The 27,492-nt window shown below is 32.9% G+C and overlaps 2 protein-coding genes across 2 annotated transcripts; one reads left to right on the top strand and one right to left on the bottom strand.

Annotated features, from left to right (window-relative positions):
• Nucleotides 1-3,404: 3,404 nt before the first annotated feature.
• On the top strand, nucleotides 3,405-17,034 carry LOC129304246 (phenylacetaldehyde reductase-like). The gene is made up of 6 exons (XM_054943945.1): nucleotides 3,405-3,603; nucleotides 3,693-3,862; nucleotides 4,858-5,049; nucleotides 7,504-7,672; nucleotides 15,852-16,035; nucleotides 16,689-17,034. The coding sequence occupies exons 1-6, from the start codon at nucleotides 3,471-3,473 to the stop codon at nucleotides 16,831-16,833; spliced, it is 993 nt and encodes a 330-aa protein (XP_054799920.1). The 5' UTR covers nucleotides 3,405-3,470; the 3' UTR covers nucleotides 16,834-17,034.
• A 433-nt stretch (nucleotides 17,035-17,467) lies between these two features.
• Nucleotides 17,468-23,560, bottom strand: LOC129304248 (cinnamoyl-CoA reductase CAD2). Its single transcript, XM_054943947.1, has 6 exons — nucleotides 23,361-23,560; nucleotides 21,960-22,129; nucleotides 21,025-21,216; nucleotides 20,229-20,391; nucleotides 19,377-19,563; nucleotides 17,468-17,877 (listed from the first exon to the last, which is right to left on the bottom strand). Exons 1-6 carry the CDS (start codon nucleotides 23,479-23,481, stop codon nucleotides 17,733-17,735), a joined length of 978 nt encoding a protein of 325 aa, XP_054799922.1. The 5' UTR covers nucleotides 23,482-23,560; the 3' UTR covers nucleotides 17,468-17,732.
• Between the last annotated feature and the right edge of the window lie 3,932 nt (nucleotides 23,561-27,492).

The following is a 27,492-nucleotide window of genomic DNA, read 5'->3' as shown; positions in this document are numbered from 1 at the left end:
GCATATAGGGCTCACTTAGGTGGAAACTTTGAAGGAAAAATTCTGTTTTTTCTTTTTTTTTTTTTTAGAGCTAAGGACGCCTGGAGATTGATAATAGCATTGAAGGATCCTATAGTTATGAAATCTCACTACACACCTATAGGACTTATATTTGATTGCAAAAAAACCATGTTCCCTCCCCCTCCCCCTACCCACCATCCCCCAAAAAAAATATTTTGCTTCTTCCTCATCACCATTTTGACTGTGTGTTTGTTAAAACATGCATGGGTGCTAGTTAATTTAACATGGGTGCTTATTAAAAATGGATTATCCCTTATTGGTATAACATCTACACTTGTCCATTTTTTAACTAGACTTATCCTACTTAAACTTGTTAAACACCATAGGTGCCTTTTAATTTAACTTGGTATTTTTTGTGAAAAATGAATGATTGTTGGTTGGTACAACATCTACACTTGTCCATTGGCCCTATCACCCTTTAAACTTGTTAAAACACACATGGGTATTTATTAATTCAACTTGGTTGCTTGTAAAATATGAATGACCATTTGTTGGTATAGCAAAACTTATATACTTAGCTTTATATATTTAACATGCTCTTATACAATCAAATCACAATATGTAGATTTTAATATGTTGGTAATATTATAACAATAATTTGTTATAGAATAAATAATATAACATTTCAAGTTTTTATGCTTTGAGTTAATTACATTAATAATATTTTAAGAGAGTTTGAGGGTATTTAAGTATAGTGAAAAATAATTTATAATCAATGAGGGCCTGGAAGAAGATAAGAAATGAACTTCCTTTGTAATTAAAAATTTTTTAAAGAGCAAATGATAATATTTGTTAGTAATTCTTTTTTCATTAGAAAATAGACATCTTAAGCTTTAATATAGAGTTATAATTCATAATTTTTGGAAATGTGTAGAATTAATCATAAATTTTTGAAGTTAGGCTAGTGAAAATGTACCATTAGCCAAAATAGATGGCACTTTTGGTTGCAATAGACAACACATTTTCTGTCTATTAATTTCTGTTTGAAGCAAAATGCATATGAGGGGCAAAACTGAAGGTTTGGTTCTGAAAATATGGGGCTCTGCTTGGTTTTATTTTTTTGTTTCCCTTTATTAGGGCACGATTTTGGCCTCCTCATCACTCAAGATAAGTTTTTTAATCTCATTTCTACCTTCTAACCTCTCTTTAAGCTAGTTTATGCTCGGACTAAGTTTGAGTTTTTGTGTTTGTGGGTACCCAATCATTGGGTCCAAATTCTAAAGTGATTTTAAAGTTAAATAAGTGTAGTTTAAATAGTTTTGATGATAATTATGGTAATAGGATGCTAAAATCCAAAAACCCTTGACTTGAGGGGAGATTTTATGACGATTTGATAAGGTAGAGACTAGATAAATGATATATAATTGGAATGATGATTATGGTGATTAAGTTTAAGCTAATGAAAGTTAAAAATGAGATTATTTTTTGTTAATATCACTGATTAGGGTCATAGGCCTTAATCACGATTAAAAGCTAATTAATAATAATTAGTCATTAATGATGTTTAATGATGGTAAATTATAGATTGACTACCTTTGAAAGTAATTATCATAATTAGTCATTAACAAATTATCCTTATCAAAATAAAAGGGATAAAACAAATGATCATATCTTGCTCTAAAATACCCTTGCTCTTACTCTTTGGTGTGGGATTTAAGCTAACATAAAAATAGAGAACTAATAGAAAATGAAAAATTGTATTGACATTGAAAAGTTAAGGAACTAAATCATGAGTTAGTCAAAAGTTAAGAGACTAAAAGATTAATTGAGGAATTGCGTTATAAATGAGTTAAAAGTTAAAGGATTAATAGATTAATTTTTTTAAAGATAAAACTACCTATCAATTTTTTTTTAAAATTCTCCCACCATCATTAGTCACTAGAGCTCTAGCACCAACTGGTGGACTGCCACCACTGGACCTATCATCGCAGCACTAATGCTAGCCATCAGACCAATATTTGCTAAAATAAGTTAACAAGTAAATTTTAATAAAATAATAATTTCACATAAACTTTTAACAAATAAACTTTTGATAATAAAAATAAGTAAATATTTATAAAAATCAGTGCATATTAATTTTTTTAACAAGTTTTCATTAGTAATTTAATAAGTGATTATTTGTAAAATGACAAATACCATTATTAACTTTGAAATAACAGATTCACATAAACTTTTGACAAGTAAACTTTTGATAATAAAAACAAGTAAACATTTATAAAAATCAATGCATATTAAATTTTTTATCAAGTTCTCATTAGTAATTCAATAAGTGATCATTTGTGAAATGACAAGTCCTGTAACATACTTTAAAAATTTTTCTTAATAATTTGACAAGTAAATTTTAGTAAAATAACATGTTCACATAAGCTTGTGACATATAAACTTTTGATAATAAAAACAAGTGACATTTATAAAAATTAGTAGATATTAAATTTTTCACAAGTTCTATTAATAATTTAACAAATAGTCATTTATGAAGTGACAAGTAACCATTAAACTTTGACAAAAATTTGGCTTGAAATGTGAAAATAAAGTTTACGGTATGTATGAATAAGAAATATTACTAGCTTAGTGGCTAACAATTCTTTTTGTTGATCAAGGGGTTGTGGGTTTAAATCCCTTGACTACCTTCAAAAATAATTAATTTGGCACCTTCATTGGATCGATGGCTAGCATCGGAGCCCTAACGACTAGTTCGGCATGAGGTGGTCTGGCGGCCAGTGATAGTGAAAGAATTTAAAAAAATAAAATAAATGAAGGATAGTTTTACGTCCTCACACTAAATTCTAATTATATTTTAGTCTATTGATTTTGGCATTTTGCAGAGTTATTTTAGAATCTTTTAGTCTTTTTTTTTTTAAATAAAGTGCTCCAGCGGTCCCGGATTGTGATTTTCCCAAACTTACATGCTATCAAAAGCCCATGAATTTCAGAGTTATTTTTGCACTTCCTGAGATTTTATAGTAATTACAATTTTTTCTGGGACATGTAGATGATCGTCCCTATAAAAAAGTAATAATGACGTCAAATGTCAACATATTTGTCATTACGATGAAGCAAAATTCAAAATTGAAAAGTGGGAAAATCTCGTCCTTGTGTCTTGTTTGGTTTTCAAACGGTTAAACTGCGCGTTTTAGGTTGCGAACTGCATTTGGAGCGTTCATAAGTCCATAACGCAGACACTAATAACGACAGTACAATGAATAGTCGTACGTCAAAATTGATAACTGGAAAATGACAAATAATTAAATGAAACCGTATTTTCTAACCCCCAAAAAAAAAAACTTATTTGCAAGACAAGACAAGTAGCAGTGGGTGGGGCCCCTGATGTGTGCGTGTGTGTATTAGTATAAACAGCTTCTCCTTCGTTCAATCTTCAGCTTCAAGATTAATTTCAGAATTCCAAGAGAATGGCAAGCAACGTGGAAGCAGGAAAAGGGAAGGTGGTGTGCGTGACAGGTGCGTCTGGGTTCATTGCTTCATGGCTCGTCAAGCTTCTTCTTCTTCGTGGCTATTCTGTCATAGGCACAGTTCGTGACCCAAGTGAGTTTAATTTCTGGAGATTCTTTTGTTGATCATATACTGTTTGATTAAGTGTCTATGTAATATTATTTGCGACTGAATCGATGCAGATGATTCAAGAAAGACAGAGCACTTGATGAGACTGGAAGGAGCAAAGGAGAGACTGAAAGTGACAAAAGCAAATTTGTTGGAAGAAGGTTCCTTTGATTCTGCTGTTGAAGGCTGTGATGGCGTCTTTCACACTGCTTCCCTTGTCGCCCTTGGTGTCAGAGACCCTCAGGTTCATATATATATCAACCAGTGTTTTTAGGACCAGGAACAGGCCTGTCTTGTTCAATCATTCGATCCGTTCTAGCAATTGATTTAAGTTGACCGGCTTTAACCTAAACTGGATTTTAAAAACCCCGTGACTCAAATAGCTGGGTCTTTTTGATTTATTTTTCATTTAAATATTATTTTTCATTTAATTATTATACCAACAGTTTAATTATTGATATAACCAATTAAATCATGTGAACTATGAACAATTAATTTTCTCAATTCATCATCCTATTTAATTTTTAAAACATTGATATCAACTTAAATCATCATTAATAAAATCTTTCACCAACCACATTATATTTGATATTTTCTATGAACCCTGATTCGGTCAAACTATATATAGGAGTATTGAAATTTCAATTATTATTATTTAATGAAAATATAATTAGAAAGATCTACAATATTTTAAAAGACTAAGATTTCAATTTTTTTTTAAACCTTGAAATAATTTCCAATACTATGTTGTAGACCAAAAAGGGGTATGTACTTGGTTCTCCCTTTGCTTCTATTTAGAACTTACCTTTAGCTAATTCACACAAATAATGAATGATAGTTAAAATTACATTATTAGCAAACGCATGTACTCTTTTGAACTTAATTTATAGGGTAGAGAGAGGGAGGGAAGGGGGAGCACTTATTTTCACTCTATTTTGTTTTTATTAAATGTTAAGAAGATTATTGTTGGGGTATTTTATTTTTAAAATATGTATATTTAATAGGGATAAAATTAAAAAATTATTAAATTTTTAGACAGAGTTAATAAAGTTTAAAAATTTTATTAGTTCTAATAAAATATAATAAAAATAACTTATAAATAAAACTAAAGTGAGCATACTAGCATTGATCATATAGGAACATTAATTTTTGAGAGTTTATTTGCATGAATAAGAGATGTGACAATTAATAATCATAATTAAGCTTCTAATTAGACTTCTACTTTTTGAATTATTTCAGACTGAAATTATTGACCCAGCAATTAAGGGAACCCTCAAAGTTCTTGAATCATGCAAAAAATCGCCAACGGTGAAACGAGTCATTTTAACCTCTTCCATGGCTGCAGTTTTATGTAACGGAAGGCCTTTAAATCCTGACGTTATAGTTGATGAGACGTGGTTTTCAGATCCAGATATTTGTAAAGAATATGGGGTATGTATTACTATTATTTATTTCATTAAATCAAAATTTACATGAATTTAGTAGTTATTTTGTATTCCCTTATTTCATATTATAGGGTATTTTTTTTTAAAAAAAATTGTGCTTTGATGCCCAAGTCATTTTACCAAGGGGCAAACTAAAACTAGTCAAAATTAAATTATGATTTGTTCAAACTAGTCAAAAATTAGAAAATTTGGCCAATTTTTTAAATTTTATTTTTTTAATCTTTTTTTTTTTTCAATTTATACAAGATTGCATCTAATAAATCTTAGAAAATAAGACTGATAAGCTAATGAGCACTATATGCCGGTAAAAATGGACAATATATATTATAAAATTGTAATATAAGTTATATAGTGTAGATATTTTAGATAAATATAGTGTTTATTTTTTCAATCTACATAGTATATATATGACTTTTTTACATTACATTGGATTAATAAGCAAAAATGTTCTGAAATTTTTTCTCCAGGGGTACCTGGCATTCTAAACTATTTTTTAGAACTTTTTTTTCTTAAACTTTTTAAAAAGAGAGTATTTTTACCTCACCATTAAATATAAAAAATGTTGACCATTAAAGTGCAGTTTAACTAAAGGTTAAATGGCATTTTTGCTCTGAAATTTTTTCTCCAGGGACACTGGATATCCTAAATGTTTGCTTGGAGTTTATTCGTTTGGGAAGTTTTAAAAAATGGAGCTATTTTGCCCTCCCTTCTTCCTCTTTCTCCTCCTCATCTTCCATCAACAAGCTCATGCATTACCATGGATTGGAGTCCAAATGCAAAGTTGGGAAAAATGGATGTTTGAGATTTGCGAGTCTCGTGAGAAGTCTTGCATCTGGCTTAGCACTTTCGCCGCCCAAAAATAGTTGCTCAAGCCCATGATGTCGCTACTCTGTCCATAAAAAGCAAATCTGTCATTCTTAACTTCCCTTAGATGCCGTTGTCCTCCCCTGACTTGCCACATAGTTCCAACATAACATCCAAGCCGCTACTTTCCCTACTGCCGTCATGGTCAAGTTTGATGCTATGAAGCCCTTAAAAGCATATGAGTCAAGGTTGAAGTTCATGAAGTCGTCACAGTTGAGTGAGATAGTAAAATTGCCAAATATAAAAGAATAGAACTTCCACATGGCTGGGTTCATATGGATTGATTCAATAAATAGTTAATTGTTTTCGAGTATAGGTATGAATGATTTGAAACTGTAGGGCAAAATTGCTCTCTTTTTAAAACTTTTAGAACAAATAAGCTCCAAACAAAAATTCAAGATATCTAATGCCTTTAGAGAAAAAGTTTTAGAGCAATTATGCTATTTAACTCTTAATCAAACTGAACTTTAATAGTTAACATTTTTTATATTTAATGGTAAGGCAAAAATGCTCTCTTTTTGAAAAGTTCAGGACCAAAAAATGTTTAAGGTGCCAAGTATCTTGAAAAAAGTTTTAGGTCATTTTTGCCTATTAATCCTATTATATTTCACATCTTATTTTTACTCATTTTTTTAAATTTTTTGTATATTATTATTAGCTTCACTCTTTCTCATTTAAAAATAATTATTTATAATAAAAATATATGTTGATTAAATTATACTCCCGTTTCAAAATATTTGTCTTTTTAAGAAAAAAAGTGTCATATGATTTGTAATTTTTTCACTTTCAAAGCATTATTCAATGAATACTTTTTTTCTTCTTCTTAAAGACATTAAAGCATTTTTAACACATGGATGAGATATACTCCATATAAATAAGAGGCAAATTTAATAACACATATAATATGTTTAAATATTAATAATTACATTTTTATTTAATACTACCTATGTCTCAAATTATATGATATTTTTAAAGTAGTTTCTCTGTTCTAAAATATAAAACACTTTGAGTAGATTAAGGTTTCATTAAATGCGTCAATTTTAATATTATCATTTCTCTCTCTATAATTAATTTTGGTCTCTTCTCTTTTCAATATATTAAATGATGAGTATTTTTGAAAGTTTATATTTTTATTTTAAAAAGATAAAGTTGTTAAGTATATTTAATGAGGTTTATTAATATGTGAGATTTTATCTAAAAATATCTTATAATTTAAGATGGAAGGAGTATATAACAATCTTAAATGACAAATACTCCTCCGGTCCTATATATTAGTCACTTTTTAAAAATATAATTTGGTCCACTTTATAAATTACTAGTTGATAGAATTGTTTTGTTTTAAATTAAAATTATTAAATTATTCTTAAAAAGTAAGAAAAAGAAAAATAAAAAATAAAAAATAAAATAGTATTATTTATTTATTTTTTATTTGAGAGTTATATTTAAAATTTTATTTATTTTTATTTTTTATATTTTGTTATATTGATATTAATAAAAATAATTTATAGATATGATTGAAGGAGTATTTTATGAGGGAGAGAGCAATTGACATGATGTTTTAAATGTGTGTCTCTAGGAATGGACGGGCTACGTACTTTCGAAGACTTTAGCAGAAGAAGCTGCTTGGAAATTTGCAAAAGAAAACAACATCGATTTGGTTACTATCAATCCATCAAATGTTATTGGACCTCTTTTGCAACCAACGCTGAATGGTTCTTCTGCTGCTATTTCAGTCTTATTCAATGGTAATTCTAGGTTTTTTTGGTAGTGTTTTTATTTGTTTATTTATTTATTTTGGTTTTGATGACACAGACAGCATTAGATAAACTGCTCGACAGCACCCCAGGATCCTTGGCCACAAAACTCGAAGCAAAAGGAGGAATGTGGGGGAAAAAAGAAAAACACTATAACGAGTAAGAATATTTAAAGCCTCACGAGCCAAAGCATCTGCCGCCTCATTCATGGCCCTAGTACACCGAGGGCTGATCTTCGATTCTCGGCACATGTGCTCGTTGCAGTAATGAAATCTGAAGCATTTAAATTTTTAATTTAAATAATTTAAATTTAAAATATTATTATATATTTTTATTAAAATAAAAATTATAAAAAAATGTTAATAATTTTTTATTTTTAATATGATCTAGATTTAATTTAGAGGATCTAATTTAATATTAAAATTTTTATAATTGTGACTATCCAAATGTATTATACATAGTTCAAATTTAATTTGGACCATACAAAGTCATCTGGATAGTCAATATATAGCAATTATAAAAATTTTAATATTAAATTGGACCCTCCAAATTAAATCTAGATGAAATTAAAAATAAAAAATTTATTAAAATTATTTATATAATTTTTATTTTAATAAATATAAAATAAAATAATACTTTAAATATGGACCATCAAAATCAAAATGTGTAAATCTCATCACATTGATAAGCACAATGAACACTGAAGTTCAATCCACTACACCACTGCACATCCACATTCCACTCACATGCTAACAACTTGTTCACCTCTTTAAGGAGCTATCTATCGAGGTGGTCGTTCGTGAAAACATCGTGCACTGTCTCCACCACCTGAAGGGAACCTAATTCCACCACTACTGACTTGAAGTTTAGGTCCCAAGCCAGCTTCAACCCCTATAATAGTCCCCAGATCTCAGCTTAAGTGCTGTTACCTCTCTCAATATTGAATATAAAACCTCCTAACATACTTCTTGAACTTCCTTGAGCCATACCTTGACATGCGGCGATGCTGTTACCCGTGCTCCAAGCACCCTCCACATTCATCTTCACAACACCATCAAGTGGAGCTCGCCACCCTGCTTTTATTGGAGGGTTCGAGCATATTTCATTTGAGCTTGTACATGACCACTTAGCACATGCTTGTGTCTGAGCAATCATCCCTTTAACATCTATCATACAACCATGAAAAATGAGATCATTCCTAGGAATCCATAGCTGTCGACATAACTGGCCAAACCATATCCTCGGTAACAACAACCCCTAACACTCCATAGCTACCTTACAATCTTGTAACACATGTAACAAGACTTCTAGAACCCCAGCGCACACTATACATATAGCATTTGAACTCAAACCCCTTTTCTAACAAACCATGTTCATGAGCAAGTAATCTTTCATGCACAGCCAAAGAAAGTTCTTGCACCATTAAGGAATATTCATTTTCCAAATGTGATGCCATTGTCCTCTATTTGCAATCCCTTTAGAATTTTCCACCTACCAATATGCAAATTTAATGGTGAACTCACCATTAGTTGACTAACACTACCTATGAATGTCACTGTGACCAGCATGCTAGATACCCATGTAAAGTCCCTTGAAACACCACGAACTTTACTAATACACACCATCATCCAAACACAAGCATCAGCAAGAGAGGAGTGATATACTCTGCTTCCTGCCTCATTATCATGTGCTAGCACAAAAATTAAGATATAAGCTCTTAATTTATTTTGAAAATGTGGGATCTTGACTTTGAGTTAAAAATGCGTAAACATATATTTTATGCTTAGTGAAAACACTTAAGGAAGCATAAATACGACACCTTTGAAAATGGGGCTTAAAACAATTATTCTTCCCAAAACAGGCCATACGCCACGACATATATCACATGTGCTGTATCATGTGGTGCATAGCCACAAAGTCTCACTGTGTCATGAACTACAGCATGTCACTATACACCATAGCACACGTATTAGATTTTTCTATCACATAGCACTACTGATATGAGCTTTCAACATGTGCTATTTCCACATATGATATTCTATTGGAGTGATTCAAGCTCTCCAATGAAGCTCATAAGACAAAATAACTAATGAGACAAGTCTGAACATGATCTAATAGTGCCATCTCAATTTGGGCGCTCAAGTGCAAAAATTTACTTCTTTTAAAACAAGCACCATACATGTTCAAATTCAACCTCTTGCCTTATTATATCACTCTTGCCCTGAACCAAGTCTAAAAGGATTAAATACACCTGATTGACACATAACATCACATATAATGCATCATACACTCAATTTGGTCACTCAATGCTACTTTTCACTTAAGTAGACTTGCAAAAGACTTTTACAACGTTGAGTTTGAACAATGGCACTACTACATATACACAATCATACTTGTTCTACTCACATATATTTGACTTGCATAAATAGGGTCAAGCCTTACCATATAGTCAAGATTCATAATTAATGCCTAATTTACACACACGCACACACATACATACATAATCACATTATCACATAAACTTGTATAACACACTAGTGGAATAAGTTATAATCTTTAAAATTCCCAAATCTTGCTTATTAAACAAATATCTCTAGCTTTGCACAAGTACCTACAACTTATGCACCACAAGCTAAGAGGATACCATTCATCACATGTCATAAGGCAAGATTTCACATAGCACACGTACACACACACACACACACACACACACACACACACACACACATGCTTGTAATAGCATCTAAGCCCATCCACCATATTAACACATAATTACACAATTGGTGAAGATGCAACAAAAATAATACAAGCAAGTAACCAAAATGATATATGTACATGTTTGCACCCTAGTTGGCAACTTAACACTATATACAACTATACATTCCTTACATCTCAAGAGTAGCTATACAAACTACTATAAATGAAGCTACTCTTCTTGCACTCTTTTCTTGGCCTCTTCGAACTCTTAGCACCTATAATCATGAAGTAATGGAGTGAGACAAGAGTCCCAATAACTAAATAAACTCAAATACCAATTAAAAGGAAAAAATATGCATAAGGGATAGAGTAACATCATTTTCACAATAAATATAGATTTATATTATCAATAATGTGATGCACAAGTATCAATGCATGGGCACATTTTACTAGCATCCTTCAAACCCCCAAATCTCTTAACTGAACCTATAGGCTATACATAGGACCTCTTTAGTTGGTCTAAGTACACCATTAGTAGAAGAAGTAGGGTCGGTACCTCTTTACCACCTCTAGATTATGGATTCCCTCTAACCAATTAGCAGGGCATCACATACTCGCTAAAGAGTAACCTAATTGTACTTGTCAACTATGGTATATCATAAGGGTAGTAGGCATCACACACATGCCATACACCATGGTGTACACAACTCCATAAGGTGAACTCTCTCACCTTCAATCATAAATAAATAATCATGCACTTTTGAGTCCTACTAGTAGATCATAGTCAGCACTCTAGGTCAAGATTTCCTAACTTTACACAAAGTAAGTTCACATGCCTCTACCTTAGATGAGGGTATCACTTCCTCATATATGCACATATGTAACACTACACATATTATGACAAGCATAAAATTTAAGGCACACATGCACATGTTTCAAACAATACAATAAAACTACTCTATCAATCTTGTAAATATTAGTATAAGTAACTTTCACAATTAGCTTGTATACAATTTTATAAGCTAATAGGTAGAAAAGTTTATCCAATTACCTCACATCTTTTCTACTAAGGGTTATCGTTTTCACTAAGGCACTTTGTGTTTTGTAGATTTCCACGAACAACTCTAAATTACTCGATCTAAACAGACAAGTGCTCTTTGTTAATTTTCAAACCCAACGCAAAACACTAAATGTTGCTAAGTTATATTACCTAATACTCACAACCATCTTATATACACTTTTTAAGCTTACCTTAGCCTATTCACTCCAATTACACCTTTTTAGGTCATTGTATGCCAGACCACCTCTCCACACACTAAACAAGCATTTTTATCCTTTTTAAATTTCTCAATTTAGGTCAAATTGAGCTTACAGCTACAACGTTTCATAGTTAATTCTCAAACCAGTTGCAAAACCTTAGTTTAACTCCTGAGGCTCTTTTTATTATTAAAGGGTAAGAAAACACCCTTTAAAACTCCCTAATTTAATTTCTCTATATCTCAAATGAAAAGAAATTTGGGTAGAATAGGAGCATAAGGTGGTAAGAAACTTACCTAACAAGCGACAGGTTAGAACTAATTCCCAACACTTTGATATTTGATCCCCTAATACAACCACCTTCCTTCTCCTCCTCTCGTGCATTCTCTCCCTCTTTCCTTTTGCTTTTCATGTCTGAGCCACGTCCCTTAAAGTAAAATTTTATGCCATGCACCACGACTCGTGGCATAGTGAGAAACTTCTCACTTTAGCTCATGTGCTTTGCTTTTGATCGCTATCCTTTCATCCAATCCTATTCACATATTAGCCCAACAAGCTGAAATATCAATTCAACATGTAAAACTACCATTACACAATTAATACGCTGATTTATCGCTAATTAGCAATTATTTTTTAGGTTAAAAGTTTAGTTACAACTTGTTCCACTTAGCTTGTGAATGGTATCCTCTTAGCTTGTAGTGCCTAATTTACCCTTTTAGCATATGTCATACAACCTTGAAAAATGTGAGCATTCCCATGACTTCATGGCTGTCGAAATAGGAGGCCAAACCTTGTCGTCCACTTTACTTCAAATTCTAGGCCAACCACTTATCCAATTATGAATGCATCTTGAAAGCATAGGTATGCTCCCACGATAACAACAATCGCAAGCACTCTATAGCTTCCTTACAATCTTGTAACATATGCAATAAGTCTTTTGGAACCCCAGCAACATACTATACATATAGCATTTGAACTTAAACCCCTTCTCTAATGAACCATGTTTGTGAGCAAGCGATCTTTCATACACATCCAAAGGAAGTTCTTGTAGTGTTGGGGAATATTCATTTTCTAAATGTGATGACATTGTCCTCTATTTGCAATCCTTTTAAAATTTTCCACCATCCAACATGTAGATTTAATGGTGAACTCACTATCAGCTGACTAACGCCACCTAGGAATGTCACTATGAACAATGCCTTGGACACTTAGCCCTGAGCCCTTACTCTCTTTAGTCTGTAGTCGTGTGTGTCATAGCCCTGAGCCCTTACTCTCTTTCTTTTTGCAAACATCTTGCCAACCCACTAGATGAACCTTCCCATTAACTTGAGTACTCTCCCACAAAAAATCTCGACATCTCTTATTAATCTCACCACACATGGTAACAGGGAGTAGTGATGATTGTATAGTGTTTGACGATATTGCAATTATGACCGATGACACCAATGTAATTTAGGTGGCCATGTACAAAGAATGTGTTTTCCAAGTTGATATTTGTCTATCCATCTTATACAAAATATACTAGTAAGTATACTTGGATACCATTTTATGTAGAATAGGCACCCCAAGATACTTTCCTATGTCATCCGTAGGCATAAACCCTATGGATTCACTCATTTTTGTTCGTCTTGTATGACACACATTGTTAGACAAAAATATACGAGATTTACCATTGTTCACCTTCTCCCCTGATGCTGTACAGAAATCATCAAGACAAGCTTTGATCAAACTAGCCTGATTCATGCTTGCCTCAGCAAACAAAATTAAACCATCCGCAAAGAATAAATGAGACATCGTTGTCCTATTCTTCTTTAACTTGAGCGATAACTAGTTTCCATTATCAACCTTCATTTGAATAAGGTGAGCTAGTTTGTCCATGATTAGAACAAATAGGTAGGGTGAGATGGGGTCACCCTTCCTTAAGCCATGTAAGGGGAGAAATGTGGCCCCTTTCTCACCATTCTATAGTAGATTCATCTCTGTTGTCACCAAAAACTGCTCAATCAAACTACAAAAGTTCATTGGGATGTTCATCTCTCTCAAACAAGCTAATATAACTCCCATCTTACCCTATCATAGGCTTTTTCTAGATTTATCTTCAAAGCCATAAATCTTGCTCCTCCCTTGCTTGAACGCATCAAATGAAACACTTCTTGTGCTAATATAATATTATCTGTACTCTGACGTCCTGGAAATAAACTACACTGGTTTGGGGCTACTATGTATGGCATGACAGATTTCAATCTATTTGCTAATTAGACTTTCATGACTATTTTATAAATCACATTATATAAGTTGATTGGTTGAAAGTCTCAAATCATTTTTGGAACATCAATTTTAGGAATTAGCACTATGTTGGTGCCATGAATCTGTTTGAAATCATGAGAAGCATGAAAGATAAATCTCACCAAATCACACACTGACTCACCCACTACTTGTCATTGGCTTTAGTAAAACAACGGATTAAGCCAAACTGGCCTCGAGGCTTTTAAAGGTCCCATGCTAAAAATAGCTTCCTTTGCCTCTTGGTTTGTGACATCCTAACCTAGTCGAGCTAAACGATCCTGACCAACTTCCGGAAAGCATTGTCCAAAGTCGACATGCAAGGCTGAGTGACCCTCTTCTGTGTCTAAATTCATAAAAAACCATGTGCCTAATTCTTTAATTACATCTGTATCGTTTACCCATTCTCCATCATCTCCCACGATCGCCTCAATATTGCTCCACCTCTTCCATGCTTGGACCATAGAGTAGAAGAACCTTGTTTTCTTATCCCCCTGGGCATACCAGTTGCACCGTCACCGTTGGAGCCACATGATTTCCACTTGAATTACAACCTTTTCAAGCTCCTCCTACCAATGCCGTCGCTCCCTTTCCCAATATTGCGAGACAGGAGCTAATGCAATAATCTTCTGATTTTTGCCTTCTAACTTCAATATAATTTCATTTAGGAGTGTGGTCGAACACCTTATTCCACTTTGTAACATGCTGCTTGAAACCAGCGACATTATCCTCCTAGCTATTCGACCGAACCCATGAATGCTTAACCATATTTGAAAAACCATCGTGCGTTACCTAATGAGCAAAAAATTTGAACTGTCTTTCCCCCCTCCTTAGACCCTCCAAACTCGATAATTTCGAAAGAAGAGGGCAATGATCTGACTTCAGTTTAGATAGATGTACTAGTGACTCCTGCGAAAATCTCTCAATCCAAGATGCAGTACTCAACACCCGGTCAATCCGACTTTGCGAGCTCCCTCCTTTCCAAGTGTAGCAATGTCCCTGGAACCCACTCCAGAAACAACTTATCAGTCCCATTTCTTCCAGTCATAGTCTCAAGAATAACGTGTGCACCCAATCCTGCATAAATTTATTCTTTGTTTTTAATTTTTTTTTGAAAATAAAATTTAAAAAAAAATGTACTTGATTGTGTTATTAGTGCTTCCTTTCATCCCAAAATAGTTGTCATTATTCTTGAGGCTACACGCACATTAACTTTGTACAAGATTTCATTTGTTTTTCATTCCTCTAACCCTAACATTGTTAATTCAATTGATTATTTTTTGTGTCAATAATTATTATTTTAAAAAAAGTTAATCTTAATTTATCAACAGTTGAGAATATTTTATTAATATCCAAAAGTTTAATGTAGGAATTTTTTGATGATGAAACTAATGAAGTTAAAATGAGAAAATTGAAAAGATATTTTATAAAATTAAAGGACTAAAATGAATCTTTATATAAACTTAGAGAATAAGGTAATTTTAACCTGACGCTAATAAACAGCATACAATTTTACTGAATGCAACTATGTTTGACTGAAATACACTTATTTATTATAATGTTTTAAAATAAACACTAAGTAACAATTAATTTTGAACAATTTGTAAGTTTGATCTATCTTTTTTTTTTCCTTGTAAAGTTTGAAATAAAGCATTATTTTCACCTGGATAATCTTTTTTCTTCAATGAGGCACTAAGATCCTAACTCTGGATGGAAATGATCTTTTGTGCTAATAACCTATATGATGAAGGACAATGATAAAGAGGGAGAGAGAAAGCAAAAAGAGAGAGAGAATAATAATTTTGTATATTTAAATAATCAAATAAAAGAGAATAATAGTTAAATAAAAATTCTCCCAATTAAAAGATCTTGGTGCTCATGTTGCTTCTCACAAGGACTGTTGAATGTCCATATCCTTATATTATTATTACAGGTGCCCAAACATTTCCAAATCATACCTTTGGGTGGCTCAATGTGAAAGATGTTGCAAATGCTCATAAAGCATTTGAAAATCTTTCTGCTAGTGGAAGATATTGTCTTGCTGAGTCAGTGAAACATTATTCAGAAATTATAAAGATTTTACATGAACTATACCCAATGTTACAACTTCCAAACAAGTAAGTTATTTGTTCTTTTCTGTAATTTTTGGGTACTTGTCTGTAATTTTTAGATCATTTTTAGTAATTTTTTTGGAAATTGTTTATAATTTTTTGGTCCTTTTCTGTAATTTTTGGATAACTTGTCTGTAATTTTTAGATCATTTCTAGTAATTTTTTTGGAAATTGTCTATTATTTTTTGGTCCTTTTATGTAATTTTTGAAGTCTTTTTATGTCATTTTATGGTCAACTAATAGTCAAAATTAACTTTTATTAATAGTAAGAATGACATTACATTATTTTCAAAAGATGAAAGGAAACATCACATAAAAAAAAAAAAAAATTAAGTTCTCAAAGACTTCTGAACCTATAGTTTCAAGACCAAATTGTCTTTTAACCCTTGTATTTATCCAATTAATTTGAAGTTGCATAAAATCCATATTTTTTGTAGCTATCAAAGAAGAGTTAATTGCTATTTCTACTTTCTAGAGATTATAGTTTTAATTATTCTACGTAGGAGATTTCTTTTAATTTCTTGATTATATGATTTGATCATATTAATTCAAATTATACTTGATCACTAGCCCTTTCTAATATTTGGCCTTAAATCTATCCATTCTTCTATTTTTGTTAATGATCATAATTTCTAATATAATTTCTTGCTTTCTCAAAGGTGTGCTGATGATAAACCGTTCAATCCAACATATCAAGTTTCCAAGAAAAAAGCAAAGACGTTGGGGATTGAATTCATTTCACTTGAAGTAAGTTCAAGAGAGGTGGTGGAAAGTTTGAAAGAAAAGAAATTTATTGACTTTTAAATTGTGATGTAGCCAACCCATAATATCTTTGTAGAATGTGTATTAATTATCATTATCAAGATTTTGTTTAAAAATTGCATATTTGGATTGAACCAATTTCTATTGTAATAATGCAAACATGTTTATTGTATGTGAAGATACACCATCTGCTCCTAAATATAAGGTTTATATAAGGGTTTTGGTTTGGTTTTAAATATAAGATTTTATTCCCTCTTGTCTCTTATATTAGCTTTTGCTTTCCCATCACATGTCTATTTATTGGGACTTTTTTTATCTCCTACATTAAATTTTATATAAATTTTTAGGTTAAATGATGAATTAACTCTTAAACTATAAGTTCCTCAATATTTACAACAAAAAAAAAATCAAAATAATTTTATTGGTCATTTATTGCTTAGTGTTAATGTTTAATTTTTTTTCCCCGCTCAATTCCTGTTATCTTTCTTTGAATTGCTAAACATAAATGTCGTTATATCTTGTTTTAGCATGCCTTGGTAGTTTTCACTTTCCAAAGTAAAACCAATCACACGCTTAATAGACAGTCAATGGGGTATTTTATAATTATGCACTTCTTAGATAATTATTCCCTACCTCAATTTGCTTTGAGTTTTTTTTTTTTTTTTAACATTGACCATTATATACAGCAATGATAACAGCCAACTTTATCTCACTGAATGAGTTTAGCTACATGAATTACATGACGCATGTCATTGATAAACAAATTAAAAGTTCTCACACAATAGGACCTACCTAATAGGAGCGTTTATTCCCTCTCAATGTCCTCCGCGGAACCATTTAGTTTATAACATAAGGAGATAGAGTTATTCATTCCAAGGATATACCAACATAAAGCATGCTTGAGCTAACCAACGATTCCTCTTCAAAGATGGATTACAAAGTTAAAAGCTGACAAATTTCTTCTCTTTCAAACTTTCCACAGTCTCCTTGAGGCTCACTTCCAACGGAATAAATTCAATTCCCAGTGTTTTTGCCTTTTCTTTGGAAACCTGATATATCGGCACGAATGGCTTATCATCCGCACACCTATCAAGGATGATGAGAAACCAAGAAATGAAATTAGCAAAACTCAGAAATCAATATATGAACTAAATGAATGCATATGAAGGAAACGACAGTACAGGCCATTTGGCTTATCAAATATGGTTTTGAAGGAATATCGTCAAATATGAGGAACAAATTATCAGGAAACAAGGATCCAAAAGTAGCCAATGGAATCTCAATGCTAAAAGATTATATTAAATTGACAGTCATTTAAATTGAAGCTTTCTATCTCTTTTCCTTCAATCAATCAAAACACACCCTTCCCTTCACCAAAATAATCATCATTTCAAGTCTTCAACACCAATTCAAGCATACTTCTCACTTCAAGTTCCAGACATACAAAAAATGATCATAATGCTGGAAGCACACATGAAACCTTTATTGGGAAGGCTAAAAGGATGGAATCAAGTAAATTCTTTTCTATTTTATTACGTACAAATATTTTTCCATTGAAGGCAATTCTGTTCGAGGCATAGTCAAGCACTAAATATGAGCACCTATCAAGTAAAATTCTAAATGAAGGAATCATAGAAAATTAACACTAAGCTCTGAGACCACACAGATATTCCATTACATGTAACATGCCCAACAGATAAATGCAGATTTTTGGGGTTTTGATAGATTCTAGATTTCTCGTATTACATTTAACATTAGGCATCTATCAAAATCTGAAAAATGACAGGACAAGAACTTCCTTTCTAGGTCATGTTGCACCATAAAGACCTTCATTACCCAATAAAGAAGAACCCTTTTTTCTAAAATGGAAAGTGGAAACATGCTACATATTCTAACATGTCCTATGCTTCAAGCCTTAAGGTAGTATTTAGATTGATAGATTTTGATTTCAAATCTCACATTTTAAATCTACGCATTTAAAATTCCTTATTTGAATAGTTTAAATAACAAAGATTATTACTATAAGGTAGTGTTTCAAAAGTGCATATGGAAATTTGAAATAAAAGTTTTAGAAAGGATTTCAAATTATAAAAAAATTAAGATAAAATTTGAATTTAAATTTGGTTAAAATCCAAATCCATAAATTTTTAAGTGCTCAAACAGGAGATTTGGCTCAAATCCAAATTCAAATCCAAAATCTATATGTATCCAAACATAGCATGAAGGAATTTCTGCAGCAATCTGCCCAAAAATGGTTATATAACGTCCTGTATTCAATGGCTTCTAAGATCTAGTAGCCAATTTTATCACAATTGATAATCTATAGTGTATAAAGCTCCAGACCACATTATAAAGATGAACAATAGATGGTTCTAAGTCATGCAAGGATCTTCACCAATAAATTTATTCAGGTTAATAAAAAAATAAATATAGTGCTGAAAATCATTAAAAGAAAAAAAGTGAAAACAAAATTTAAGTTTCCACATTTTAGAGAAGAGATAAATTCACAAAAAGGCTAGAGAAAGATATATAACTAAACTATATAGCATATGAAGTATGAAAATTACAGAAATAATTGAACTTACTTTTCAGGAAGTTGCAATGTCGGATACAGCTCACGTAAAATCTTCACAATCTCCGAGTAGTGTGCCACTCTCTCAACCAAACAATACCTTCCGCTAGCAGAAGGAATTTCAAATGCTTGAATGTGGGCATTTGCAACATCCTTCACATTGATCCATCCAAAAGAACTATTTGGAAATGTCTCAGCACCTGCATACATCAAGGATGAAAAGAGTCCCTCAAGGTGGAACACAAAAATTCTTGCCTGGGACCCAAACAGAGTACATATAACACAAACAGAAGTCATCAAACATTTCTTAAAGTAACAACAAAAATCAAATCACTAACAAATTAGACTATTGGATCCTTGATAAAGAAATTTTGAAGAAAATTGTATTTAGTCCATAACTTGGTTTATCTCAAAGATGAAACCATTGTTCTCAACCAGCAATTGAGGTCCTTATAGCTCACATGTGCCAAGTGATGAAGTCCCCTTTACATTTTGTATAGGATAGAATTGTGTCACTAATTTCTGTGCCAATTCCAGTCCATAGTTTCTATTTTCCTTTTCATGCAGAATTTAAGTCAATAAGGACAAAGAGTACATAACATTATAAAAGTTTAAAGCCACAAAAGGAAAAGAAAAATATTCTGATCTAGCATAATGGTCTGCATTATAATTCCAATGTACATTAGAACAAGTTTAAGCTACTGATTAAAATATTACAATGTTCATGTTCTTATACTTTTCCCTACATTTTCTATGCGGTGACATTGATCTCTGTTCTTTTTCCATTTACTAGAGCCATATAAAAGCAGTTGAGCTGGAGTTGATCAAGCAACTCAGATGCATCGTGTGTAGAAAAAGAAAGTACCATTTATTATATTCAAAATTGCAGCAGCACTTGTATTAAGCGTTGGTTGCAAGAGAGGTCCTATCACCATTGCTGGATTGATGGTAACCATGTCAATGTTGTTCTCCTTTACAAATTTCCATGCAGCGTCTTCAGCCAAAATCTTTGAAACTACATACCACAGCTGAAAGAACAAAAGTAGAAACAGAAGGAAAGTTGAGGACATTGTAAATTACCATGCATGACAAATAATCAAATTTGCACCAACTGGAATAGAGGACTTTAGTCATAATTGAGGACTTGAAAACAAGCAAAATATTCTCTAGTTCCCTCAAAAACTTAAAAAATGGAGGTGACATGAAAAAAAAAAAAGAGACACCAATGTCTGTGGGTAGTTGATATGAAAATAATGAGAGAAGACTAAATTGATCTGACTGATGATTTGAGCAAGGCCTGAAAAGGTTTCAGGAAGGAGGAGCCTTCATGGATATCCCTGCATTGTTATGGAGATTTTTCTTTTTATTTACTAATTTCCCTCAAATATGGAGTGTTACGTGGCATTGATGGAGGCCATAGTCAACATCTTCACTGACACAAAGGTGCTGTCAGAGTAAAGCCATTCCACCTTAATGGCAGGTGGGCTCTAGGCTTTCATGCCATTTAGCATACATTTTATCACGTCATTCTGAATTTCCCATTAGATAGACAATTGCTATCCCAACTCTATACAACATTCCCTATCACAAGTTCAACCAGCCTGAACTATACAGATAATTTCTGCATTAGTAATTTGGTTCAATGAAATATAGTGGATTACATTAGATGCCTTGCAAACATCTGGATCTGAAAACCATGTCTCATCAACAACTACTTCAGGAGTTCTAGGCTTTCTGTTATACGCAACTGCAGCAATGGAAGAAGTTAAAACAACTCTTTTCACAGATGGAAATTTAGCACATGACTTCAGAACATTGAGAGTTCCCTTCACTGCCGGATCAAGCAGTTCAGCCTGAAATGAGAAAGGCAACAGTCACGAGCTTTAATTAATGAAGCCACTAATCTAAATAGAAATAAGGGCATTCAAAATGAGCAGCCTACTCATTTCTTTGATCTATACATTCAAAATACATAGTTCCAACTGAAGAGGGTAAGGGCAGCAACTGCAGCTGTGCTACTTTTCAGTTTTATGACAACAAGCCTTATCCCATTAGGTCAAGGCAACTACATGGATTGCACAATGATATTGTGCTCCATCAACAACCAAACGTTTGGGTTTTCAGTTTTACAGCATTTAAATAATATAATTATACATCATGATTAGGATTTCCCATTTACTCAAAATTGCCTAACATCTAGTTCAAGGGTATGCAATGAATTCATTTGATTTAACTAAATCAGCAAGATCATGCTATTACTTGTCAAGTGAAAACCTTTAGGAAATGTCAACATGTACATGGCAATTTATCAGTGTTCAGAAACTAACTGCCTGCTTGTAGGAGGAAATGAAATATTATAATTGTGGGCTTTGGCCCTCTCACAATAAAGCCTTCAGATTCCTAAGTAAGAATAACTTTTTGATTTCCCATATGTAATTACAAAGAGGAAGAACTCATCTTAATGGTTCTCCCACCCCACCCTCTGTCACCTTCCTAGATATTTACAATCACTGTCCAAACAGATTAAAGCAGTAAAAACAGAACACTTTGCAACAGACAGATCACATTCAATTAACAAATGCAGAATGGGATGAACCTGTGGATCTTTGACATCAAGATAAAAGGGAGATGCAGTATGAAAGACACCCTCACACCCCTCGATTACAGGGTCAAAGGAACCTTCATCCAAGAGATTTGCTTTAATCAAGTGCAATCTCTCCTTTGCACCATCAAGTTTGAGCAAGTGGTCAACCTTTTTTGGATCATCTGCAGGGAGATACAAACCAAAATAAAATTGTCGTTCAAAATCCTAGTAATTAGCATTGTAAGAAAGAATAAAAAGCAATGCAATCTAATGACCACGGACAATTGGAAAGCATAATGCAAAATGGAATCTTTTAGGAACCCATGTAAAATAAATATTCACCTTTATAAGCATGCCCTAATCACTCATGCCTATGGAATTAGTACTTTTGCTAGCTAATTGCATATATATTTACTTTCACAAGCAAAGGAATATGCTTCATGAAAACAAGGATACAGCCACTGATTCACTACCAACAATCATGAAGTCCAAAGCAAAAGGCAATATCAAAGCCATGGGTTCCCTTCACAGCACTATTTATCTATTTATTGGTAATGTGGTGATGATATTCTTGGCTGGAGCCAGTTTAATCTTTTATGAACCATCAATAGGCATGGGACTAGAGCCCAGAGATGGAAAGATAAGATTCAGCTCATATTAACTAAAGAACTGGCAAAGACACAGCTGTCTCAAAGGTTCTGTTAATTATAATTATGAATTGATTTGATTCGGAGTAACTTTCCTATTATAAGTATTGATCAAATCCCCATATTTTATTATTTCATTCATGGTAATTATATTTGAATTATCCTGTATTTATTAGGATAGCTCTTCCCCTTTTGTATACATACTCTCCTATTCTCAATGAAGGAACATAACACAGTTTACACTCAAATTCGCCTCTTATTCTCTTCTTTTTTGTACTTTCAGTGCTATTTCCTAAGTTGCATAGTCTATATCTGTTGTTCTCAACGAATCTGATTACCGTCTTTGGTTGTAAAGCATTCTTAAAGTTAGGAAGTTATGGACATAAGTCACTTGGGTTATAAAATTTCCTCTAAAATTCACTGAGCCATTGGAAGAATGGGACAGAAAGAACAACTATGTCATTGCATATTTTCCTAATAACCCGAATCACATCAATTTATAATTATAATTAAGAGGTTCAAATCATCGTCCCTCCATAAATGCCCCAAAGCATCATCTTCAATTTTCAATTAGCATTACCACCATGAAATTATTGAAATCATTAATATTCCGTAAACCCAAAAAATTCCCATCCCACAAAACCAGAAATTAAAAAAAAAAATTGGAACTGGATATCAGGGAAATGTTAAATCTTAACCAAAAGAGAGTGACAGAACACAGCAAAGAAAACGATAAAAGCAGAGACGGTAAAAAAGGATCACTCACTAGGGTCTCGAACAGTGGCCTTAACAGAGTAACCACGATGAAGAAGGAGCTTGACCAACCATGAAGCAATATAGCCAGAAGCACCAGTGACGCACACGAGCTTTCCTGCGTTGTTGCTCATTCTGTCTCTACCTTTCCTCCTTCCTTTCTCCGTTGTTTTGCTTCTTAATAACTGCAGTGTGCCAGGGTTGGTGCGGCCTATGTGTATTCATCAGTTTATATTTGTAAGTATCAGCATCTTCAATATTAATATAATAAAAGTAAAATAAATAAAAATAAATAAAATTTCAAACATAATCCTCAATAAAAAAATAAATAAATAAGTCATACTCCCTTCATCTTAAATTATAAGAAATTTTTAAAAAAAATTTAACATCCCAAAATATAAGACATTTTAATAAAAATAAAATTTCATTAATGATACTTTTTCAATATCACTCTTCCTATACATTTTCTCTAATCAATATTCTTTTATCAATAGAGTATTAAATAAAGAATATTTTTAAAATTTTATACTTTTATTCTAAAAAAGTAATATTGTAAAGTGTATTTAATGAGCTTTATCAGCATATAAGATTTTATTTAAAAGTGTTTTATAATTTGAGACAGAGGGAGTATAATATTATTTTTCTATCTGTCTCTTTCTCCTACCTTTTAAGAGTAATTTGGAAAATTCACTTGGAAGCATTGCAAGGATGTAAACAAGGCAAGTTTTATAGTTTATAAAGTTTATCAACGAAACCTCCGTTATTGGACTTCTTACCCAAGAATCTCCATCAGGTTGGCCACTGCCTTTGACCTTATAGCTTTTTTTGGTCAGGGTTGTTCTTCCCTGACCTTATGCCTTTGACCTTGTTCTTCCACTGCCATTGAGCATTTGATAGAAGAAGAATCACTAGTAAGTGCAAAAACTAGTAGAAGCATAATGATGTAAGTTAAATTGTGTCTTTACTTCGATAGTCATTTGTGAAATCTGTGTTTTAGATTTAGAAAATAGTAAAAGTTAATGTCTTGGTTTCTACATCAACAAAGTTGGTATTAGCTAAGCCGTGTTGTTCATTACTTGAATAGTAGTTGTTAAATAGCCTATTAGAGTTGTTCGTTACCTAAATAGCAATTATGAGAAAGTGTGGTTAAGGAGATGAATAAGTTAGCTTAGAGAAATGAACATAAACTGTGAGTAACTAAACAAGTTTGAGAATGTAAATTAACAAGTGGTTGAATCATAATGAAGAATTAGTAGTTGTGAATAACCCTACTTGAGTTGTTCGTTGCTTGAACAGTAGTGGTTAATTGGCCTACTCGGGCTATTCATAACGTAATTGTTTTATCGAACAAAATGGTTGCTAGCTTTTGAATGATAATAAACTTGATTTTTTTTGTAGGGTAATGATTAATGAGAAAGGTATTACTAGGTGGCATCTGTATGTGTTTGGGGCCTAAAATGAAGAGTTAACCTAAAAGTCAGGAGCGGGAGTGAGCCAAAGCAACAAGCCCAAGGTGCATAGCCTGGTCCACTTCTAAGAAAAGGATCTTTCCATACATGAGCTTAATGTAACCCTCAAGATTTAGAGTGATTAGACATTAGAGATTGTTAAGTGGATATGGTATTATCATCTTACATGTCACAAATCTCAGAGGGGTCGTGCTAAGTGATTACAGGTATTTTGCAAACGGGCTCCGGATATTATGGGAATAACAGCCTTAGTCAATTGACTATAAAAGGACCCAAGGACTGTAAGGGGGAGGAGGATCAAAATCAACAAGACCTTACTAGCATTTTTGAACAGAGCCATTTTACTTTCCAAATTTAACTTACATTCACAGTTAGTTTTAGAATCACTTTCAATTTTAAGTTACAATCAACACAATTGTGTATTTCTATTTTTACCATTAAGTCAAAACAGACTTTGTTTTAATCTCTTTACATTCGAGTAAATTGTGGTAAGGAAGCTTTAGAACCTTGTTGTTATCCTTTAGACTTAGTATCTCTAGCATTCTGGGTATTATTATTTTTGAAGAACAATTTGTGGCATGTCTAATGGGACTTGTGTGACAAAGATGCCAAGGACACAAAAGGACAAGAAGATTGATAAGATAAGTGCTGGTTCTCACAAATTAGAAGGAAGCTTTGTGCCTACAGGGTTAGAGCCATTGACAATTGATGCTAGAACAAGTACACATCATGAGCACATAGTATCGATGGCCACGAGTAGCAGCAGTATGAGCCCTAGATTAAAAGCAACTAGTGAGAATGCTACTCTTCTATTTATTTCCAACAAACCTATTGTAAAGGTTCTACATTATATTTAAGACCATATGGATAGGCAATTAGAGGAAAGCCAACAATTCTATATGTTATCTCTTAAGGAATCTAAATGAAGAGAAAGAGAACGTTAATAAATGATGAAGCAAGCCCTTCATGAAGGGATGAAAACTATAGCTATGTTACTAAGATGCAAGCTCGACCTTCGGGCCATACGTGGGGAAACCCTCTAGAACTAGTCCTAACACAGGCCTTAAGGTCATGTGCTTGTAAGGAATCACCCATTCGCTCATACTTTTGCTATTACTAATCTGGTAGATAATCCATTGTAGGAACCAAATATTGATGTGCTGGGGCATGGGAATACGCCCAGGAAGACCAAATGAGCCACAAAACTAGTTGGTAATGGTGGAAACCATATGGGATGTTGTACAAGACATTCACAAGCCAAGGTTAAGACTAATTGGCCAGCCTACATTTGTAAAGTCATATCTTGAGTATATCAACCAAGAGAACCCTTACCCCATGGGCTATAAAATCCCAAACTTTACCTTATTCTCTAGGGATGGCACTCAGTCAACATTAGAGCATATTGGCAAGTTCATTATTCAGTGTGGTGAAATTGCCAATTATGACAACTTTGAAAACCTGAAGCTAAGGCTGTCCTCGAATTCCCTCATGGATCCAACCTTCACATGGTACACAACCTTAGCATGCAACTCTATTCTAACTTGGTCAAAAATGGAGTGGAAGTTCTACTTCCAATTTTGTAAGGATGAGCTTGAAATCAATATTACAAAACTATGCAAACTAATCTAAGGGGTTAACAAGACAGCAGGTTAATACCTTGCTCGATTCAAGAGGTTAAAAGGTAGGTGCAATCTGCCTCTTTTAGAGGTGAGTTTGTCAAGTTGGTGCAATTAGGACTAGACATAGAATTGAGGAAAAAATTCCAACGAATGGAATTTAGAGATTTCTATGAACTCACTGCTAAAGTTTATGGGTACTAAGAATTGTAAGGAGGAAGACCATCATAGACGCAGAGCCACAGGTATGTATTTTGGCGAATGTGACATGGCTGTAGCAAAATTGAAGAATGTAAGAGATTACACGTGCTTGACCTTAATCAAGAAGGCCGTAATGGAAGCTCCAAAGAGACCTAATGCAATACTATACACCTTTGACACCTTCAAGACTGAAGAAATGTTTAACTACCTATTGAAGGAGAAATTTATCTCATTGCCTGTGGACTATAAAATCCTATTTAGGAAAGAATGCAAGGCTAAGGAATATTGCAAATACCATCATTCTTGGAGCCATAGACTAATAATTGTTAGGCTTTCAAGAATGTGGTACAAGATAGGATCAATGAGAGTGTATTGAAATTTACAAGAAAGGAGGAATCCATAGTGGTAGACAAAGACCTATTTCTGTCATTTGCCACTGTCAACATGATAGAAATAGATGCTAACGTTCAAGATGTAAGATTCATCATAAGATGCAGAGACTGTGTGAATAACTAAGTAGATCAACAAGAAAGGGCTAAACCAAGAAATAGACAACCCTGGAATGTGTGGACCAAAATGAAATGGTTTAGGAAAATACTAGAAAGAACTAAAGTAGTGTGAGATCGCCTGGGAGAGCCTTCCGGTAAATTCAACTACTTTATCAACCCCAAATGGTGTAGGAAAGCCACTTTGAGTTAAACCTATAGGTTGGGATATAAGTCTAAAAATGGAACCAAGTGAACAACCAGGAAAAACACTAGAGAGAACCAAGGTAGTGTGGGACTTCCTGGGAGAGTCCTCGGGTAAATTCGACCACTTTATGAAGTATTCAACCTTACCTGGTGCAAGAGAACCATTT

Source organism: Prosopis cineraria, unplaced genomic scaffold (assembly GCF_029017545.1).
Source record: "Prosopis cineraria cultivar Desert tree isolate PC_DT_omini unplaced genomic scaffold, ASM2901754v1 PC2, whole genome shotgun sequence".
Lineage (NCBI taxonomy): Eukaryota > Viridiplantae > Streptophyta > Magnoliopsida > Fabales > Fabaceae > Prosopis > Prosopis cineraria.
This window is presented reverse-complemented; position numbering and strand designations above follow the sequence as displayed.

What these genes read in the sequence shown, in the direction of transcription:
- LOC129304246 (XM_054943945.1), top strand. Translation starts at nt 3,471, where the DNA reads ATGGCAAGCAACGTGGAAGCAGGAAAAGGGAAGGTGGTGTGCGTGACA. An exon ending in AGGCACAGTTCGTGACCCAA is followed by an intron (nt 3,604 to 3,692) that starts GTGAGTTTAATT and finishes GAATCGATGCAG; the next exon opens with ATGATTCAAGAAAGACAGAG. An exon ending in TATTTCAGTCTTATTCAATG is followed by an intron (nt 7,673 to 15,851) that starts GTAATTCTAGGT and finishes TTATTATTACAG; the next exon opens with GTGCCCAAACATTTCCAAAT.
- LOC129304248 (XM_054943947.1), bottom strand. Translation starts at nt 23,481, where the DNA reads ATGAGCAACAACGCAGGAAAGCTCGTGTGCGTCACTGGTGCTTCTGGC. An exon ending in TTGATGTCAAAGATCCACAG is followed by an intron (nt 21,217 to 21,959) that starts GTTCATCCCATT and finishes TTCTCATTTCAG; the next exon opens with GCTGAACTGCTTGATCCGGC. An exon ending in ACATTGCAACTTCCTGAAAA is followed by an intron (nt 17,878 to 19,376) that starts GTAAGTTCAATT and finishes CATCCTTGATAG; the next exon opens with GTGTGCGGATGATAAGCCAT.